This window comes from Carassius auratus, unplaced genomic scaffold (genome assembly GCF_003368295.1).
Source record: "Carassius auratus strain Wakin unplaced genomic scaffold, ASM336829v1 scaf_tig00033530, whole genome shotgun sequence".
Lineage (NCBI taxonomy): Eukaryota > Metazoa > Chordata > Actinopteri > Cypriniformes > Cyprinidae > Carassius > Carassius auratus.
This window is the reverse complement of record NW_020526086.1, coordinates 227506-248165: the sequence shown is the minus strand read 5'-3', so window position 1 is coordinate 248165 and position 20660 is coordinate 227506. Positions and strand designations below refer to the sequence as shown.

General features: G+C 36.8%; 2 protein-coding genes across 3 annotated transcripts; one reads left to right on the top strand and one right to left on the bottom strand.

The window, feature by feature from the left end:
• Positions 1-378: 378 nt before the first annotated feature.
• Positions 379-15698, bottom strand: LOC113081244 (nuclear mitotic apparatus protein 1-like). Its single transcript, XM_026253316.1, has 23 exons — positions 15657-15698; positions 15449-15534; positions 15266-15345; positions 14864-14949; positions 13828-13896; positions 13606-13696; positions 13335-13482; positions 12329-12465; positions 12101-12212; positions 11777-11894; positions 11552-11692; positions 11208-11321; positions 6340-11074; positions 5621-5979; positions 5323-5532; positions 5060-5223; positions 4682-4967; positions 3829-4030; positions 3524-3660; positions 3118-3447; positions 2178-2264; positions 1839-2069; positions 379-464 (listed from the first exon to the last, which is right to left on the bottom strand). Exons 1-23 carry the CDS (start codon positions 15696-15698, stop codon positions 441-443), a joined length of 7989 nt encoding a protein of 2662 aa, XP_026109101.1. The 3' UTR covers positions 379-440.
• A 909-nt stretch (positions 15699-16607) lies between these two features.
• Positions 16608-19885, top strand: LOC113081248 (leucine-rich repeat-containing protein 51-like). 2 transcript variants are annotated; one of them, XM_026253322.1, is made up of 5 exons: positions 16608-16640; positions 16783-16849; positions 17880-18085; positions 18187-18335; positions 19609-19885. In XM_026253322.1, the coding sequence occupies exons 1-5, from the start codon at positions 16623-16625 to the stop codon at positions 19745-19747; spliced, it is 579 nt and encodes a 192-aa protein (XP_026109107.1). In that variant the 5' UTR covers positions 16608-16622; the 3' UTR covers positions 19748-19885. The 2 variants fall into 2 exon arrangements, with proteins under 2 accessions (XP_026109107.1, XP_026109108.1); XM_026253323.1 differs by lacking the exon at positions 16608-16640 and adding an exon at positions 16675-16689.
• The last annotated feature ends 775 nt before the right edge of the window (positions 19886-20660 follow it).

Sequence of the window (20660 nt, the reverse complement as noted above, 5' to 3'; positions counted from 1 at the left end):
ACTCACTTCATGTTGTGAATAAAGAATGGAATATATTTTCTTCTTTGTATTATATATCAAAATGGTGATTATCCTATTCAAATCAATGTAATACATGAATACATATTTAAATAAATAAAAGTTTCTAATGCATTGAAAAAAAAAAGAAAAAAAAAAACCTTTCCAAACACTCTTGATGTATATAAACTTTTAATAGAAAGTTTTCTATAATCATACATAAACTGCTTCTATTTAGCAATGGCTGATAAACCTGTCAAAGATTTGATACAGAAGACTTTATTACAGAACAAGGAATAGATTTAAATATTATACAACCAGTAACATAAACAGGACAGTAATTATGACCACTGCATCCCATAATAAAAATAACTTAAAAAGAGAAAAGATAAACAAATAAAAAAGAAAAGGGAACTGATGACTTTGCAGTTGAATCCTCCAATTTAAACCTTAACCCTGAACTTCATCTGCGGAGAGAGAAAGAAGAGTCAGAAAATTATTCAATGCATTAAAACACATATGCATAGAAATTACAATAGAAATGGGAGAACATTCACATTTCTAAACACTAAGAATAGATCTTGAGTTACACTGTTATCAGGTGAAATGATCAGAAATGCAGTGAGACCACCACCAAACATACAATAGAACCGTTTTTTTTCCCCTGTCAAATATATTTTTTAAACAGTCTATTTTTGCATGTATATCGGTGGACATGACTACTGTATGTTATTCATATGCAAAATGAACAGACAATAATAATAAAAACTTAGCAAGCATATTAAAACAGCAAAAAGTTATTCACAATTGCTGAGTAATTACTAGAAACTACAACAACTAGAAAACAACTGATTTGCTTACAACAGCTTCAAATATGGTTAGAATATTTGCTGCTTTAAAAAGTTTAATGTTTTTTTCAAACAACAACAACAAAAAAACTATAATAAAAATAATCATTTGAATTTAAAACATTTTGCATTCAATAGAATATCAAAAAAAAAAATGTCTTACTGACTTTAATAACATAAAAAGTAGGTCACACCAGCCACAAAAATTACAAAGCCAAGGTTCATTTTAGAAAACTGAAAAGTTTACCAGGAAATTTGCTAAAAAAATTTATCCTCAGTCCATCTGAGATCAGGATGAGTTTGTTTCCTCATCGTTTTTGGAGAAATGTAGCATTGCATCAGTGTCTCATCAGTGGATGCTCTGCAGTGAATGGGTGCCATCAGAATGAGAGTCCAAACAGCTGATAAAAACATCACAATAATCCACACCACTCCAGTCCATCAGTTAACATCTGGAGAAGACAAATCTGTGTGTTTGTGATACTCTCATTCTGACGGCACCCATTCACTGCAGAGCATCCATTGATGAGACACTGATGCAATGTTGCTGCATTTCTCCAAACCTGATGAAGAAACAAACTCATCTAAATATTTGATGGTCTTGAGGGGTGAGCACATTTTCAGCAAATTTTTATGTGTGAATGAACTATTCCAGTAACACCAGAGGGTGAGTGAAACAATCCCAAAAGAGGAGAGACACCTGCAGTGTTAAGAGAAGTATTACTGTCATACATAACAGCTGATACACACAGTTAAATACTTAGGCATAGATCAGCAGCGCAGCAAGTCACTGTGTTTCCTAAACACACACACACAGCACTTACTTTAACACACCTGGAATTTATAACCACAAATACTAGAATTTAAAAACATAACACACACTTTCCAATGCATTTTTACCATGGCATGTGCTACAGTGTTCATATCAGATAAAAATAGAACTAACAAATGCCAAATGGTTTCGGGTAATGAAAGCACAAAAGTGTATTCTACCTTTTTGGCATTGGAGGATTTGGGCGACTTGTTTCGGGGAGATTTTCTCCGAGTGGAGTCCAGAGGAGACTTGGCACCCATCGCCGAACGCAGGGCACGACTGGCCACGGCGGGAGATTTGCGTGCGCTGTTACGCAGCTTGTTGAGGCCACGCTGGAGCCTGCTGTCACCACGACCGCTGTTCTTTGGAGTATTTTCAACAGTGAACATCAGAGATTGCCTTCGCTCGGCCTAGTGAGAGGAAACAAGCATTTGTGAGGTATGTGTTCTAGGGAGATTTTAATCTAAGATAAAGACTAGGTTAGTAACAACTACAGATGTCCAATAACAGGATCTTACCGGTGACTTTGGAGGTCTGTTTTGACTGTTGCCGAACCTGGCTTTAGGTGTCATTGGTCGTGGGAAGCAACTTGCCAACTTCTTTGCCTGTGGAAACAACGTTATTTGAAACCAACAGTTTAGCATTATTAACATTTTGAGTTTATTAGACTGGTTAAAAGACATTGAGATTCAATCTTACTGGTTTAGTTTTAACAATTAAATTAAATTTTAGTAATGAAAAAGCATGTCTGATTAATTAAATTCACCAAAAAGTTTGGAAAGTTACATAGTTACAAAGTTTTTACTACTTGTTACAAAGTTACAAGTAATTAAAAGTAACATTTTTACATTTCCCAATTAAAAAAATAAAAATAAAATAAAATAAATATATATAACTCAAAAATATTGTTAACAAATACCTTTTTATTTCTCTAATTTTCTACATAAAATTTTATTGGTTTAATAAAATTTTAATAAACAAAAAGCATGTCTGAACAAATGAATTCATTAAATTAAATTACCTTTTTTTAATCCACGATAATAGTGCCTTATGAAATACGATTTTATTTTCATAAAAATTAAGTGTTTTTTCTGGGTTAATGATTAAATGCATATTCATCATATTAATCATTTAAATAATCGTTAAAAATGTTGTCATATGAAAATTTAAGAATTCCTTATGTTTGCAAACAAAACGCTGCATAAAAGATGTTTCCTGTTGAAATCTAAATAATAAAGAAAATTGCATAATTATCTACTAAAAATTGTTTTAATTTATTACTATTGGCATTACTTTGAAAAGTAAACTCTACTGCATAATATTAATATTTTTATCACATTTTCATCAAGATTAATTTTAAAGGGTTGTTGTGAAGAAGTGACTCTCAAAGCATCTCAATCAACCAATCAATCAAGTGGAATCAATAAATGATCAAACAGAGGTTTTGTTCTCTTGTACCTCAGGCGTGTCTGGACCTTGCAGTTGGGATCCAGGCCGTTTGGGAGCCAATGGGCTGCGTTTATTTTCTGAAGCACGTGAGCTTGTTTTTGTGAGCTGAGCAGCCCGGTGAGCAGCAGTGCTGGACCGGATCTGACCCGGCAACATGGTGGCACGCTGAGGCTGGGAGTTTGCTGAGCTCTGGCTCGAACTCGGTGCAAGAGAGAAGCGGCGAGAGTTCAGGGACTCCAGGATCTGACTTGGCATCATGGACGCACGTCGGATCGTCTCATCCGGGTCTCCCAAACGCAGGTCCTCATCTGTTACGGTGAACGAGGGACCCAGACTAGGCTGTCGAGGCAAAACGATAGTTTGATTATGGTCTTACACAAACAATGCAGTTAAAGCTAACTATTTCCAAGCTTACCCTGGACTCCAGCGGGTAGCTGCTCTTTAAATGGGGCAGACAGGCTTTGTTTCGTGTCTGCAATTCTGCGATGCGCATCCAGTCGTCAGAAACATGTTCTGGTTCATTCTCTGCGCCAATACAGAACGTACTGGTGGCTACACAACACACAAGTTACAATATTACTATTATATTACTTAATTCACATAACTAAAATTTTACAAATCAAGTATTAAAGAACTATAAGAACTATAATAGTATCTCAGTGATACTATAATGTCACTGGTAATTATCTATAAGAGTAAGTCCTAATAAGAACATTTTACCTCTTGGTGGGTTAACGTTTTGCACGGTGCTTCTGCGGTATCCAGGCAGATTCTGAAGGGTGTCTGCTTTCGATAAAGTTGCAGCACTTTCCTCAGAGAAGTCCATGGAGAACGGCCGTGAATGCTGAACTGCCAAGTTGGGCTGAGATCGGGCAGAGTGCAGACTAGAAAACGACTCCTCTTCTTCAGCACTTCCTGATGCCTTCTCACCAAACATGAATAAAAGAACAAAAAAACTTTTTAGAAACTTGCAATCCAGTACGAGAAAAAAAAAGAGACCTGATCAAGGAGCCATGAACAGTAGTAGTACTAGTCAAAGTGCATATTAAGACAACAACTCATGATGCAATACGATTCACAATACTGATTTCACATTATGATTTTTTCAACAACAAAAAAATATATAAATGAAAAGGTGTCTTTTTAATCATTTTCAAGCTAAAACTGAAAGATCTTACTTTAGCATTGTGAAACTATTACATAAAACATCTGAACGAATCCAAAACAGAATGCAAATACACTCTCTGACAGCAGGTGGCGCTTATGGAACAGCTGCTTTATAGCATTCCCTTGGTTAACATTTGCATTTATAAATACTACCCTATTATGTGTTATACAGAGGCAAGTTAAAATACTAGGGATATCCCTCTAGCCAAACTCATATTAAAATGACATTTTTCAAATTGGCCCCTGACAGGAACTGTATCATAAATGTTGTTTCTTATTCTCGAAAGAGCATTAACCATTGGCTCTTTGATTTGAAAGGTGGGACTTAATTTATGAGAGCCAACAAATAACCTATTTTGAACCCAAGAAAAGGTATGAGGAAAGTTGAAGGTTGTGCATTTCCTACCTTAGCCAAGGTGATGTTGATAACTTGCGTAGTACGTCGCCTTCTAGCCGAAGCGGTCAACTTCTTTGCAGAGTCAACTGCAAAATCGTCAATGGAAGTGATGCTGGACTCTAGTTTGTGTTCAAAGGCATCATGGCGGGACTCTTTACGCATTTTGCCTTGTTGACTCAAAGGCGTGAAGTAGAGAGTCTCCAGGGATTCGGCCCCCAAGGCACGACGTTTAGCAGCCAAGCGCTCAGAGCTACGAACCAGTGGAGTGCTGGACTCACCTGGTACTGCAGAATGACTGCCAAATTGGGAAAAGAATATACAATGACGCTGCAAGAGTTCCATGGAATACTATGTTAGAAACCTATACAGTTGGGTTGGTTTAGTTACCTGTTAGCATTGAGTGAATCATTCAGCTCAAACTCCAAGCTGTCTGTACTCGTGTCCTGCTGTTTTTCTGGGACTCTGATGTACAGACTTTCTCTGTGTCTCATGTTCTCTTTGTCATCTGTCATCATCCTCTTCTCTCGCAGTTGCCTGTCAGCAAAGTCCACCTAAAACAAGCACACAATTAAACAACAGGAAAAAAAAAAAATTGTAAATCTCAATTGAGTCTCATTTCAACATTCTTGAAATATTAACTGTAAACTAACTTGTGCCTCTAAGCTTTTCACTTTGGCCGCAAGTTTCTTCTCTTTGGTGTGAGCCTGGTCTAGTTCAATGCGAGCCAATGCCAGTTCCATCTCCCGGTCTTTGACTTCCCTCTTGCTGGCCTCCAACGACTGTTCGAGAGCTTTGTTGAGCTCCTGAGCTTCCACCAGCAGCTGCTTTTTACCATTGTAGTGATTCTTGGCCTTCTCCACCTGAGGAAGTATAACAAGTGATGATGCATAAATGATCATGCACAAATATGCACGAATGAAAAAAAGAAAGATGTGATTCAAAACAGACCTGTGCTTTGTAGTGTTCTACTGCTTCTGACTTGGTCTTCAACTGCTCCAGGAGTTCCTGATTCTTTTCCTCACACTTTTGAGAATCCTTTTTAAGAGCAAGGATAGAAACATTTTGCTCTTTTACCATCAACTCCAGCTCAGCTCGAATCTTTTGGGAGGCGTCACACTCCCTCTGGAGAGTCTGATTGAGAGAACTCAGATGGTCCTTTTCTTGCCTCAGCATCTCCAAACTCTGCTGGTACCCATCAAGTTGACGTTTGTCGACATTAATCTCAACAATCCTCTTTTCTAGGTCCTCTTTAGCCTGATGCATCTCCAGGACATCTTTCTCCCTTTGTTGGCACAGCAGTTCCATCTTCCTCAGCTTCTGATGAACCTCGGATTCCTTTTGAGAAGCTGACGTTGTCAACTCCACCACTTGCATCTTAAGAGAAGCCAGGTTCTCCTTTAATGTGTTGTGTTCAGCCACTAAAACTGAAATCTCCTGTTGCTTCTGTACTTTCTCTTCCTGATCATTTCGGATTTCATCTTTGAGAGAGGTTACTTCAATTGATAGGTGATCTCGTTCCTTTCTCACGGTTTCCAAATTCTGCTGGTACTCCTCAAGTTTTTGTTGTTTCTCAACAAGAAGCTCATCAATTCTCTTCTCCAGGTCTACCTTTGAGTGTTGGATCTCAAGGACATCTTTCTCCTTTTGCTGGCAATTAAGTTTCATCTGTGTCAGCTTTTGATCCAAGGACTCCAAAAGTTTATCTTTATCTGTAATGTCACAACTGGTAGTTTCTAGTAGTTTCTGTAAGGTTTCAATCTTCTCCTCCAGCACTCTGCAGAGATCATTTTCAGACTTTTTGGCTCTTAACTGCTGATCATTTATTTCCTCTTTAAGAGAACTTATTTGTGCTTCCCTCTCAGAAGAAAGAGTGGAGACCTCCAGGATTTTAGCCTGAAGTTCACTAACATCTTTCTCAAGCTCCTGAGCCTTTTCTTTAAAGTTTTCTTTATCACAAACCTCCTTTTGAAGCAACATAATCTCAGATTCCTTCTGAGAAACTGTAATTGTCAGCTCCATCATTTGCGTCTTAAGAGAAGCCAAGTTGTTTTTTAATGTGTTGTGATCAGCCTCTAAAGATGAAATCTCCTGTTGCTTCTGCACTTCAATTTCTCTGTAATTTTGGATTTCATCTTTGAGAGAGGTTATTTCAGTTGACAGAATGTCTCTTTCCTTTCTCACCATTTCCAAATTCTGCTGGCACTCCAGCAGCTGTTGTTTCTCAACAACAAGCTCACCAATCTTCTTCTCCAAGTCATCATTTACATGATGCATATTAAGGACATCTTTCTCTCTTTGTTGGCACAGCACGTCCATCTGCTTCAGCTTCTGATCCAAAGTTTGTAGAAGTTGGTCTTTGTCGGAGACGACATGGCTGCCAGTTTCCAATTGTCCATGAAGGGTTTCAATCTTCTCTTCCAGCACTCTTCGTAGATCATCTTCAGACTGTTTGGCCCTTAACTGCTGATCATTTATTTCATTTTTAAGAGAACTTATTTGTGCTTCCTTCTCAGAAGCAAGAGTAGAGACCTCTAGAATTTTAACCTGAAGTTCACTAACATCTTTCTCAAGCTCCTGAGCCCTTTCTCTAAGGTTCTCTTGTTCACAAACCTCCTTTTTAAGCATCTGAACCTCAGATTCCTTTTGAGAAGCTGAAGTTGTCAAATCCACCACTTGAATTTTAAGAGCAACCAAGTTCTCCTTTAATGTGTTGTATTCTGCCTCTAAAACAAACATCTCCTGTTGCTTCTGCACTTCATTTTTCTGGTAACCTTGGATTTCATCTTTGAGAGAGCTTACTTCAGTTGATAGGTGATCTCGTTCTTTTCTCACGGTTTCCAAATTCTGCTGGTACTCCTCAAGTTTTTGTTGTTCCTCAAAAAGAAGCTCACCAATCCTCTTCTCCAGGTCTTCCTTTGAGTGTTGGATCTCAATGACATCTTTTTCCTTTTGCTGGCAATACAACTTAATCTGTGTCAGCTTCTGATCCAAGGACTCCAAAAGACGATCTTTCTCTGTAATGTCACGGCTGGTAGTTTCTAGTTGCTTCTGTAGGGATTCAATCCTATCTTCCAGCACTCTGTGGATATCATTTTCAGACTGTTTGGCCCTTAATTGCTGATCATTTATTTCCTCTTTAAGAGAACTTATTTGAGCTTCCCTCTCAGAAGCAAGAGTGGAGACCTCCAGGATTTTAGCCTGAAGTTCACTTACATCTTTCTCAAGCTCCTGAGCCTTTTCTTTAATGTTCTCTTTATCACAAACCTCATTTTGAAGCAACAGAAGCTCAGATTCCTTCTGAGAGGCTGTAGTTGTCAACTCCACCACTTGTGTCTTAAGAGCAGCCAAGTTGTCTTTTAATGTGTTGTGCTCAGCCTCTAAATACGAAATTTCTTGTTGCTTCTGCACTTCCCTTTCTCTGTAATTTTGGATTTCATCTTTGAGAGAGGTTATTTCAGTTGACATAATGTCTCTTTCCTTTCTCACCATTTCCAAAGTCTGCTGGTACTCCAGCAGCTGTTGTTTCTCAACAACAAGCTCACCAATCTTCTTCTCCATGTCATCCTTTACCTGATGCATATCAAGGACATTTTTCTCTCTTTGTTGGCACAGCAGATCCATCTGCTTCAGCTTCTGATCCAAAGTCTGCAGAAGTTGGTCTTTGTCTGAGACGCCACGACTGGCAGTTTCCAATTGTCCCTGAAGGCTCTCAACCTTTTCTTTCAGCACACTACAGAGATCATCTTCAGACTGTTTAGCCTTCAACTGATCCGTCAACTGATCTTGAAGAGAATTAACACAAGCCTCCCTTTCGGAGGCTAGTGTGGAGACCTCTAGGATTTTAACGTGAAGTTCACTAACCATTCTCTCAAGTTCCTCACGCTTGGCAGTCTCAAGTTCCTGATCCTTTTCTCTAAGGATCTCTTGTTGGTGAACCTTGTCTTTAAGCAAGACAAGTTCAGATTGCTTCTGTGAAGCTGCAGTTGTTTCCTCCATCAATTTCTTCTCAAGGGCATCCATTTTCTCCCTAAATGTGTTGCGTTCAGCCTCTAAAACGGATATCTCCTGTTGCTTCTGCACTTCAGTGTCCTGGTAGCCACAAATTTTATCTTTAAGACAGGATACTTCAGTTGCCAAGTGGTCTCTTTCCTTCCTCAATATTTCCTGATTCTGCAGGCGCTCCGAAAGCTCTTGATTGTCAACATGAAGTTTAACAATCGTCTTTTCCAGCTCCTCCTTTGCCTGATGCATTTCAAGGACATCTTTCTCTTTTTGAAGGAAAAGCTCTTCCATCTCTTTAAGCTTTTGATCCAAAGAGCCCAGCAGTTTTTCTTTATCCGCAGCACAACGATTGACCATATCTAGTTCTCCTTGAAGGGTGCCAACTTTCTCTTCCTGCTCTCTGCGAAGATCTTCTTCAGACTGTTTGGCAAGCATCTGTTGATCCTTCATCTCATTTTGAAGGGAAATTACTTGAGCCTCTCTTTGAGAGGCGAGAGTGGAGACCTCTAGAATTTTGGCCTGAAGCTCACTCACTTTTTTCTCAAACTCTTTACGTTTGATTGTCTCAAGCTCCAGAGCTTTTTCTCTCAGGGTCTCTTGATAGGAAAGCTCCTGTTGAAGCAAGAGGAGCTCAGATTCCTTTTGGGAAACTGTGGTTGTCAGCTCCACCATCTGATACTGAAGAGCAGCCAGATTTTCCTTCAAAACGTCACGGTCAGCCTGTAACACAGACATTTCTTGCTGGGAACGGCAGATTTCCTCTCGGAGAGATGATCCTTGAGTGGAAAGATGGTCTTTTTCTTTTCTCAAGATTTCTAAATTCTGCTGGTACTCATCCAGTAGTTGTTTTTGTTCATTAATCCTCTTTTCTAGGTCTTCCTTCACTTGATGTATATCAATGACATCTTTCTCTTTTTGTTGGCACAGCAATTCAATCTGCTTCAGCTTCGAATTCAAAGACTGCAGAAGGTGGTCTTTGTCTGCAGCATCACGATTAGCAGTGTCTAGAAGCTCCTGTAGATTTCCAACCTTCTCCTTCAGCTCATTGCGTAGATCATCTTCACACTGTTTGGCCCTCAACTGCTGATCCTTCATCTCATCTTGAAGAGAACTTAGGTAAGCTTCTTTCTGTGAGACAAGAGAGGTGACCTCTAGGATTGTGGCCTGAAGTTCACTCACGGTCCTCTCAAGCTCCTCACGCCTGGCTTTCTCAAGATCCTGAGCTTTTTCTCTGAGGGTTTCTTGATGGCAAAGCTCCTGCTGAAGCAAGTGGAGCTCAGATTCCTTCTGTGAAGCTGTAGCGGTCACCTCAGCCAACTGGTTCTGAATAGATGTCATGTTTTCCTTTAACACGTTGTGCTGTGCCTCTAAAAAAGACAATTCTTGTTGTTTTTGCACTTCATTTTCACTGTAACGAAAGATCAGCTCTTTAAGAGATGTTACCTCCACTGAGAGAACCAGCATTTCTTCTTGTTTTTCTAAAGCAGCTGAAGAAGCAGAGTCAAGCTCTTGCTGAAGTTTCTTAACAGTCTCCTCATGCTCTTTGCGATTTGATCTGATCATTTCGTTAATTTCAATATTTTGTTCCTTCACAAGCTTTAATTCATTGCCTAAAGAGTCATACTCATTCCTCAGATTTCTGATTTCTTCATCTTTTAGGGAAATCTGTTCGGACAGATCCAGAATTTGCGTTCGGAGGCTTTCGATTTTGTCCAAAGCCTGACTAACCTTATTCTCCTCCCCCGTTTTCTCCTGTCTGAGAATATGTATTTGCTCCTGAAGGTCTCTACTGGTCTGCAGATGCTCATCAAGCTCATGCTGCAATGTGCAAGCTTCCTTTTTCAGGGATTCATTTTCTTGTACAACTTTTTGATGCTCTTCCAGCTTCTTCTCATATTCCTGAATGGTGGCTCTGGTGCTTTGCAAGTCAACGATAAGGACATTCAGGGCGTCCTGCTGTGATGCTCTCTCCTCTTCTAAACCCTGGATCTCAGCGTGAAGAGCATTAACCATCTCATCTAAAGAGGCAACCTTCCCCTCCAGTTCTTCTCTTTGTTGGCGAAGGTCAGCAGAGATTTTTATCTCTGACGTCAACTGCACTTCCACCTGTTGCAGGCGAGAAACATCACTTTCCAGAGCTGATATCTGTGCAGTAAGCATTTCCTTCTGTGTCCATAAAGCCTCCTGTAGTGTTTCTCTCTCTAAACGGATGCTATTGATGGACTGCTCCAGATCGAACACCACCATTTGTAGTCTTTTGGTTTCCTTTTCAAAAGAGCCTCTCTCCTCAGCCAGCAAAGCCTCAACTTCTGCCTTCTCCTTCTCAAGATGGAAAATAGTGTCCTGAAGCTGGGCGAGTTTAAGAGTCAGATCTGCCAACTCCTGTTTAAGCTTCTCCCACTGAAAAAATGTAATGATTAAAAATGTTAGTCAGAATTGGTCATGATGCTGTGTTCAGGTCTATAAGAATATTGTTGTCACATATAAATGCTGTCCAATCACAATCAGTAATGTCTATGACAGAACATCTCACCTCCAAGATGGGCCCCAGAACCTCCCCTTTCTCTTGAGATTTAGCTTTCTGGAGTTCATCCTCCAGAACGGAGATCTTTCCCTGAAGGATCTGAACCTGTTCACTCAGACAATCCTGCACAAGCAGAACAGGAGCAGGAAAAAAAAAAAACACAGATTAACACCAGATAGTACAAAGTAAAAACATGCAGATCATGACTAGCAAAATAAGAATAATGACTGCTTTTCAGGTTAGGTTAATTGAACATCCTTAATTATACACAAGACTTATGTATGGATTAACTGGTTCTCGCCATGAATGTAGCCATAGATACTAGATTGGTGTTAAGAGAGAAATAAACAAACCCTGTGTGTGACGGCCTCATTTAACTCCTTCTCCAAAAATTCCTTTCTGCTCTTCCACTCAGTTTGTGCCAATTCGTGAGCCATCGTGAGTTTGGCAACTTCCTCATCGGCTCTCGCAAGCTGAGCGAAGGCGTTTCGCACCTGATGGAACCAGAGACGGGTAAAAATGACCTGATCTTATCATTACTTTAAACAGGACTTCAAAACAAACAAACAGTATCTCACCTGTGCATTAAGTGTTCCATTCTCCTCTGCCAGTTCATCAATCTTTCTCTCTTTTTGGGAGTTGTCTGTTTTTAAGTCTTGGCATTGCTTTAGAACCTCATGCACTCTGTGGAGAAGACTGTTCAAGAAAAAAAAAAATAAAAAAAAAAAAATAATATATATATATATATATATATATATATATATATATATATATATATATATATATATATATATATATATATATATATATATATATATATATATAAATATTTTATAAAAAATATAAAAAAAATTATTAAAATAATTTCTGTAAGCCCAAATGTGTCCCTTATTGCACCTCACCTCTCGTTCTTCTCCTGGAGCTCCAGCAGCGCAGTTTTATGGTCCTTCTCCAGCTCTCCTTGTTCCCGCAGCATTCGCTCCACCCTGTGCTGTAACTGCGAAATCAGACCCTCTGTGTGCAAACGAGAAAAAGGAACTGAACCAAGTTCATATCAGAGCACCACAGTTCATCTCATTCACTTCAGGCAGCATAATAAAATTCAAGGAAGCATGCTGATGCATGTGTACCTTTCTCTGAGATGATGCTGATCTGATCGGCCAGTTCTTTCTCCAGCTCGTCTCTCACGTCTCCCTCATGTGCCAAGTCTTTCCGGAGTTTCTTTAACTGGAAATGTGGGGTGCTCATTACGTCCTGCACTGGAGAGCTGGAGATGTATGGGTATTATTTAGCCATTTATTATTAATATAGAGTATATACAATGCATAATGTATTATTACTACTGACATTTTAGATTTGTTGATGTGATTGCAATCCATGCTTGCAGAACAAATAGTCCTCTTAAAGACATCTAAAACTTTAAAGATAATTTTGGTCTTTGTTCAAAGTGAAATGTCAAAAGCACATTTTTGTTGCTTAAAGAACCATTTTGTCATTGAATTACTGTCAAAATCATGTTTACAGTCATTTTAGGATTTATGCAACGGTGTTGTTATAACTACATTACTAAAGATTAAACAGCAAATTAGGGGTTTTTTTTCAGGAAAAAGTTGTAGTTAATAGTGAGAATTGATTCTCAAGCTAAAGTGTGACCTAAAATTGTATATAACTTTGTACTAAAAATGTTATTAAAGCCATTTTTTCACAATGTGCACATTGTTTATGTCTTGTGGCTTTACTATTGAAACAAAATCTTTTAATGTAGACTAATTGATTATCATTTCCATTGTAAATTTTGGTTTAAAAAAAGATTAAAAGTTAAAAAAAGAGGGAAAAGTTGAAACACATTTTTGTGCCAATCAATCAACATTATGCCACAAATGCTGTCAAATTTGAAAAAACAAATGCACAAATTCCAAAATTCCTTTTAATATGATTATGTAAAAAGTCAGTTATATTATTTAACAAAATGCTGATTTTAACTGTAAACAAAAGCATTTTCTATAAGCATTGCCTTACTTGTTACAACTTTCAGAAGCAGTGATTCTTTTAACATTTTGGATGGTTTTAGTCATGAAGCTTCTTTGTTCTTCACCATGGGATCAGCAAAAAAAAAAAAAAAAAGTTTACACTGACCGGTCCGAGCTGGAAGCCACTGTGCAAAGCTCTTGAAACTGAACTCTAGGAAGCCGTTGGAACCGGCTCACGATCGGAGACTCGTCATCTGTGTTTAACAGAGAGCTGCCACTGCTCATACTGCTGGAGTTCACAACGTTCATAACAGCTACAGAGCATGTACAAGATAGAGGATTTAATCTTACATCATCCAGTTCACTCTCCAAAACACTGATGCACAGTAATGTTAAATAAAGAACATGTGATAATACTCAACAACTTGGCTACTTACAGTATTGGTCTAGAAACTGATCTAGGCCTTCGTCTAAAGACAGACCATCAGCGTCATCTTTTATAAAACGAAACATGGATGTAATTTCCGACTGACCCAGACAGAAAGAGAGAAACATAAGAATATACATTAGAGAGTGTCGATTTCAAAATTCAATATTTGTTGTAGCACCAATACATACGCATTTAATAAGATACAAACTGGTCATTAGTAAACACTCACCTCTATATTTGAATCCATGGGGAGAAAGATGCTCTTTTTAAAAGTGCAGTAACAAAGCAGAAGCGCCACCTGTGCACATGCATTAATACAAATAAATGCACAACATCTCCTGCATTGCATTAAAGGAACGAATCATCCAAAAATGTATCATAGTGTAACTGGCCAGGCACAAAAATTTTGTGGATTCAGCAAAGAGGATTTCTTTCATTTTGGTCTGGTCCTCAAATCAAATCTTTAGAATACTTTGGAGAATAAGTCAGTCATGTGAAACACTTTAATGAGTGCAAAAAAATTTTAATACTGAGAAAATCATCTTTTAAGTTGTCCAAATTAAGTCTTAAGCAATGCATATATCACTTATCAAAAATCTAGTTTTTATATATTTATGGAAGAAAATTTACAAAATATCTTCATGGAACATGATCTTATTCTTTACTTAATAACCTAATGATTTTTGGCATAAAAGAAAAACTGATAATTTTGACCCATACAATGGTTTTTTTTTTGGCTATTGCTAAAATTACACCCCAGTGACTTAAGAATGCTTTTGTGCTCCAGGGTCACGAATATTATACTCATGCAATCAGACCCTCATCCTGATTACTGTTAAGTGTAATCACATTTTTATTAATACATAATTTGTATGAATTATTCAGAATAGTTTTTATAATCTATTTTATTGTATTATTTTTTCTATCATTTTTTAAATAAAAATGTTCTTGTTAGCATGTCATTTTCAATTGATTTCCAATCTTTTACACACCACAGAACCCAAATATCATTCTCATGCAATCAGCCCCGTATCCTAATTATTACTTAGTATAATCATATTATTATTAATACTTAATTTAATTTGTATGCATTATTCTGATAAATTCATTAAAATCATCTATTTTTATGTATTTATTTTTTATATCACTTTATTAAAAAAATGTTTTTATTGAAAAAATGTTTTAATTTTATTTTAACATATTTTATTACTTATTTATTGAATTTGCAAACCCTTGATTTAGAGCACAGATTTACAAATACACACCTTGGCCAGCTGAAGCTCCAGGTCAGTCCCTGCACTGATCTTCTGTAAGATGAGTGAACTTTGTCTTTGGGTGAGGTCAAAGTCATCTGCACATGGACGAGAAAACTTTATTTATTTATATTCTGCCGCTATAATCAGCAACGAATGGCTTATTATATGAAAACATACAACAATAGTACTTATAAAAATCATATACAATCTTTCAGTGAAATCAGTCATTAAAAATTGTAAAGGAGGAAAGACCTCTTTTAAAAATTATGTTCTATGTTAATCAACATTGTGCCATAAATATTGCCAATAAAGCATACTTTGTGATTTCACATTCACCGCCCAGTCCAGAATTACAGTCTAAAATGAAGCAAAAAAGCATGAATACAAAAAAGACAAGCATTTTTAACTCACCCCGCAAAACATTGAAGATGATTTCCACTTTCTTACAGAGGGATAAAGTCTTATAATCCTCAGTGCTCTCCATCCCTCTTCTAAAGTCACAGATAATGCATTCGTCAGAAGTAAATAAAGTTAGTTCTAGTTATTCAGGTATTCCCACATTTACCAATCAAGAGTCTCAAAGTGACGACTCACAGTTTGAAGCAGATCTTCAGGAGCGTGAACCCATCTCTCGAGGGAATGACCTCCGAGAGCTGCTTGTCTGGAAACATGGTGTTTATCTGTCAAGACAAGTGTTTTAAACTATAAAACTGAACACGTCAACAGACTAGACTAACTCAGACTGATAATCTCATATATCTATCAGTTCTTTGAATAAACAACAAAATTGGATGACACTTACCCATGCCAAAAGCGGTCCCGCCTTTTTCATATTAAACTTCATGGCGGACTCTATTAAAAACATGTTTTCAAATTATACTACAGTACATAAAGTGGAAGAAGAAACAAATCAAGGTTTAATATTTAAATGACCAACTCCTGTTGTAATTAAACCAGAAAAATATCATACACCAAGAAGTGTGCTTAATTTTTACCCCTAGATTAAGACTTCTGAATAAAATATGCTACAACAGGCCAAAGTGAACCATATTCTAAGGATTTAAGACAACTTTTGTGTATTTTGATGATAATGAACAGAATGCACACCTATGCATTTAATAAAATGAAATCACAAACACATATCTATTGTTGAATATATTGCACACTAAATATAACATATTAAAAGTGTTATGTGGGACAAATAAAGTCAATATGAACATAACTGAAGTATAATTATATAACGTACAACGATGAAGTCAAGTGTGTTTTGAACCGTTTGTTTACTTTGCAACGTTTCGCCCGCTAACTTTTTACAAAGTTTAAACTTCAAAAACAGTACACTCATCAAACGTCATATAAAGCTGAATATATATTAATTATATATTATTATTTTTTACCTTGATTTTAGGGTGAGCTGAAGTAAGCTTGCAACATTGAATCCCTCGGTGAAACGTTTTCAAATTCAAACTCACGTCGTTCACTGTATCTGAACAGCTATTGGTCGACACGCTTCGCTCTCATTGGCTGTCTCAAATCAAAGTAGCCAATGGAAACCCTGCTTCTTCCGCAACGCCCCTGTAGGAAGTCTGTCTCCGTCAAAACATCAAAACCGGTCAAAACCCTCCACTTTTTTTTTTGGAAACAGCAAATGTCACGTATATTCCAATTTTAGAGGATTTAGAAAATATACAATACAAAACCATTTTGAAACAGACAAAGAAAAATCGCCACACAAACAAGCGAACTACATTTCCCAGAATGCTATACTATGTCGATGGTTTCCATGGTAACTTGTTGCTAGCGTGACCCGTGAGCTACTATGGGTTACTGCCATTGTATATAAAACCGTACTTTTTTGCTTTATGGCTTTAAACTTCATTTTAAGATGAATTATTGTATTTTGTAGTTTTTTGTATTGTTTTCTGCAGTCTGGAGGTTGGAACATGTTCGGATCTCCAGTGGACTTTTCATTTCGGGAGCTAAATACAGTTTCAGGTGCGTTTCTACTGTTCATACTTTTAAAATATCGGTTTCAGTTATAGATTAAACGCCTTAATATTTTAGTCAGAATTATTTTTCTGCCTTCCAACTGTAATGACAATCGAAATGCATTTGTGGTTCCTAAATAAGGCACGTTTTCGAGTGAAATAGAATAGTCAGATGCGCAAACGAGTCGTTCTTCTGAATCGGATCTTTCAAATGAATCGGATCTTTACAGAAGCGAGCAGTTTTGAATATCGGTATGAAAATTTATTTTAATAGCTGATTATTAAGCAGATATGTTATAAACAAAAAGAGAAACTGTAATTAATATTGTTTTACAACCAATTGATTGTATAACAGTTTCATCAACACACATATGAAAATAAATAAATATGATTTATTATATTTATTTATAAATAAATACATTTAATTTAATATTTATAAATAATTAATTAATATATATTTTTAAAAAATATATATAAAAAATATTTTTAAGACAGGACATGCCTTACATAACATCTGCTGACGTAAATATAATTTGTCCCCGTCCAAGATTTTTTGGTTTTATTAGGAGTGAATTGCACATGTGTAATTATTATTAAGTTAGGAGTGAGTTGTATAAGTCTAAATAAGTCTTTAAAAATTACATTTATTAATAAATCTGAAAATCGTACCAAATCCCACATTCACAGATCCAAATATTATTATAATTTTTTTTTTTTTATGAAAGAAATAGTCAATTAAATTGTCTAAGAACAAAAAAACTTTGCAATTATTTAGTGAAATGTAATTCTCAAAACGTATCACTCTTTCCAGTGTGTTTTGCTTTAAATCCCCTTTTTGATTTTGTTTCTCATTGTAATTTTATTGTATTCTGTATATCGTCCTGGGCATTATTAGAGGTAACTAATTGATCATATAGAGTTCTCATCATAAAATGGTATATAAACAACACTTATCAGTCTGTATTTATGTGTACAAAATACTAAATGCAGTGCACTGCTTTTCTTATAAAGCACTATTTACTTTGTGTTTTTTGTAGATATGCTCTCTGATGAACCTAATCCAGGCGCTCGTCCGCTAAAGCGTGACTCAGAGCAGAAGATCCTCAGCTCAACGCTCAGACTCAACAACAACTTCCTCTCAGACCTGACGGGACTGATGGACACGCTCTCCGCTCTTTACGCTGAGCCCACACGTCTGGCCTGGCTCGACCTCTCCTTCAACGAGTTTCAACACATCCACCCAGTACGCACTTTCTTTCCCACCTCAGTCTGACAGCTGAGAACAAGCATTTGTGTAATTACTGAAATAAGGAAAAAGAACATCATTCTCTCTCTTTCTGTCAGGTTCTCACTCAACTTAAAGAGCTACGCTTGTTGTATCTGCATGGAAACCGTGTTTGTAAGTTGTCAGAAGTGGATAAACTTGCTGCGTTGCCATTTCTCCACACCATCACTCTGCACGGCAATCCCATAGTGACCGAGCGTGACTACAGGTAAGGTCGAAGGTCAAAGGTCAGTTAGATGCACGAGTCAGGGAGCAGAGGGGTTTCCAAAAATGACAATTCGGTCATCATTCTTCACCCTTATGTCATTCCAAACTTGTATGACTTACTTTCTTCCATGCAACACCAAAAAAAAAAAAAGAAGAAGAAAAACGTCACATGGCATGACTGTAGATGAGTAAACGTTAACAAAATTGTAATTTTTTTGCACTGGTGCGCCCTTAAAACGCTTTATGTCAAATACAAGGAGCTTGTGCTGCTGTATGTGAACTCTGTGATTTTCCGCTGTGGATCTCTGCACTGGTCGTGTTTTTTTGGCACAACAGGTGCTGAAACTGCGGTTAGGATCTGGTTACAAACCTCTGCTGTCCTGTGAATAGCAACTGTAATCACATATAGTTTCAATACACACACGACATGTGCATGTGTAAAACCATTCTTACAATCTCACAAGAAAATGTCCGGCTATTTCTCAAAGAGAAAGGATTGAAACTATGTTTTCCCTTCCTCAAAAAGTAGTACACTTCAAGTTTATTTTATTAAGTATACTTCAGTAAAGTACAAGTATATTTTTAAGTATACTTTATCTAGCAAGTATACAAATATCAGTGTTCTAGTAGGATACTTGTAAGTGTACTCTTTGCGACTACATCTGCCCACTTTCAAGTATATAAAAGTATAAACAGTAGTAAACTTTGAGTAAACTACTAGTTTACCTCTATGTTTGTAGCTTTACTGCAATTATACTAAAAGTGAACTTATTAATTACTAATTAAATACTTTGTACACTTTGAAGTATAGTCTCAGTAAACTATTAGTTTAGTATTTTTATACTTCAAGTATAGTCATAAGTTTTCTTTAAGTGAACATTACATGTGTTAGTATCTATTGTTTTTTTTTCTTCTTCACTTGTGTTTTTTTGGAAATGATGTACAGAAGATGTGTACTAGCGCCCTCTACAGTATAATAATGAAAACACGGATTCTAGGAGCACAAGTATAGTTCAAATATATTTAGACTTTTTGTTAGTATAAGTCAAGTATACATAAATGTAATTTTAAATATATTTCTGAGGAGTACATAAAAAGTACACTAAAAGTATACTTTTCTTAGTTTAAGTATACTAATAGCACACTTGAATAAACGTATATTTCGTAAGGTTTGCCCAAATGTTACTTTAAGTACAACTAAGATTTTTTTGCATTGCGTGTTTAAAAAATAAGACTAATTCTTTCACTAAATAGCTTTTCTGCCTCTCTTGTAGGGCACATTTGATCAGCACGCTTCCTCATGTGAAGATGATTGATTTCAGCGCCGTGACCAAACAGGAACGGGAGCTGACTTCAGTTTGGCAGAGGAGAAGAAACCCACTCAAAACCATGAGTCACAGCAAAGTGGACTGAACCTTCTCCACCCGACATCCTGATGTGGAGATATAGCTATGGTTTGATCTACTACAGAGAGGCTAACTCTAAATCTAGTAGTAAAATAGTAGTAGAGGATGAGTTGCTTTGGTCAGTGTTTCTTCATTATTGTTGATAAAGCCACATGAAGTGGTGAAAGATCTTAAGCAACAAAAAAAACAAAACATCAATTTGACTAGAAAATCTTTAAAGGCATGCCACAACGTTTCTTTGAGAACTGCACTTAGCAAATTCAAGAATGGATTAACAAAGTTTTCTCATTGCACTCACCACCAATGTATATCTGCTACACACATTTACTAAGACAAAATAAAAAATACAATTTTGAAAGTCTTTAATGCATAATTTCATTCAACAAAAACAGTTTTAACAAAACATTGAGATTTTTGGTACTAGCCTAAGAAATGTTTGTTTTTCTTCTGCAAATCAGGTAGAATTCCACATTTACGTAACAAACTTGAACACTATTAGTAAACTGCAACAGAAAACAAAGTATTGCAGCGCATTTTATCCCTTTTAAAATCTCAAAAGAAAGAGAAAAGTGCCTTGCCATGATCTAAAGAGTTAATTGCGCCACACTGTCTGTGAGCTTGCATAAATATATAAAATCAAAATAAATAGTTACACAAACATACTGTGTGGCATTTCAAACTCCGTCAGGAAAGAACGCAAATTTTTACGAATTCACGAGTTCTTTGTTTTGTCGGCACAACAGCAAAAAAACTAAACAAAAAAGAAAGAAATTAGATGACTAAGTTAAAGCAATGTAATAATATCTTTTTTTTATTTTAAAAGTAGAACAGGCAAGGTAAACGCATCCTCGTTTGCTTCGCGAAAAACAAGCTACGGATCTCAAAGCCTTACAACTAAGGCATAACGCAGCCAGGGGGCA

Bases quoted from the DNA above. Each gene is read 5' to 3' on its own strand.
- LOC113081244 (XM_026253316.1), bottom strand. From the start codon at position 15,698: ATGAAGTTTAATATGAAAAAGGCGGGACCGCTTTTGGCATGG. The intron at 12,466-13,334 runs GTCAGTGTAAAC...ATACATCTCCAG, and splicing joins GTGGCTTCCAGCTCGGACCG to CTCTCCAGTGCAGGACGTAA. The intron at 4,968-5,059 runs GTAACTAAACCA...CCAATTTGGCAG, and splicing joins GATTCACTCAATGCTAACAG to TCATTCTGCAGTACCAGGTG.
- LOC113081248 (XM_026253322.1), top strand. The intron at 16,850-17,879 runs GTGCGTTTCTAC...TGTTTTTTGTAG, and splicing joins GGAGCTAAATACAGTTTCAG to ATATGCTCTCTGATGAACCT. The intron at 18,336-19,608 runs GTAAGGTCGAAG...CCTCTCTTGTAG, and splicing joins GTGACCGAGCGTGACTACAG to GGCACATTTGATCAGCACGC.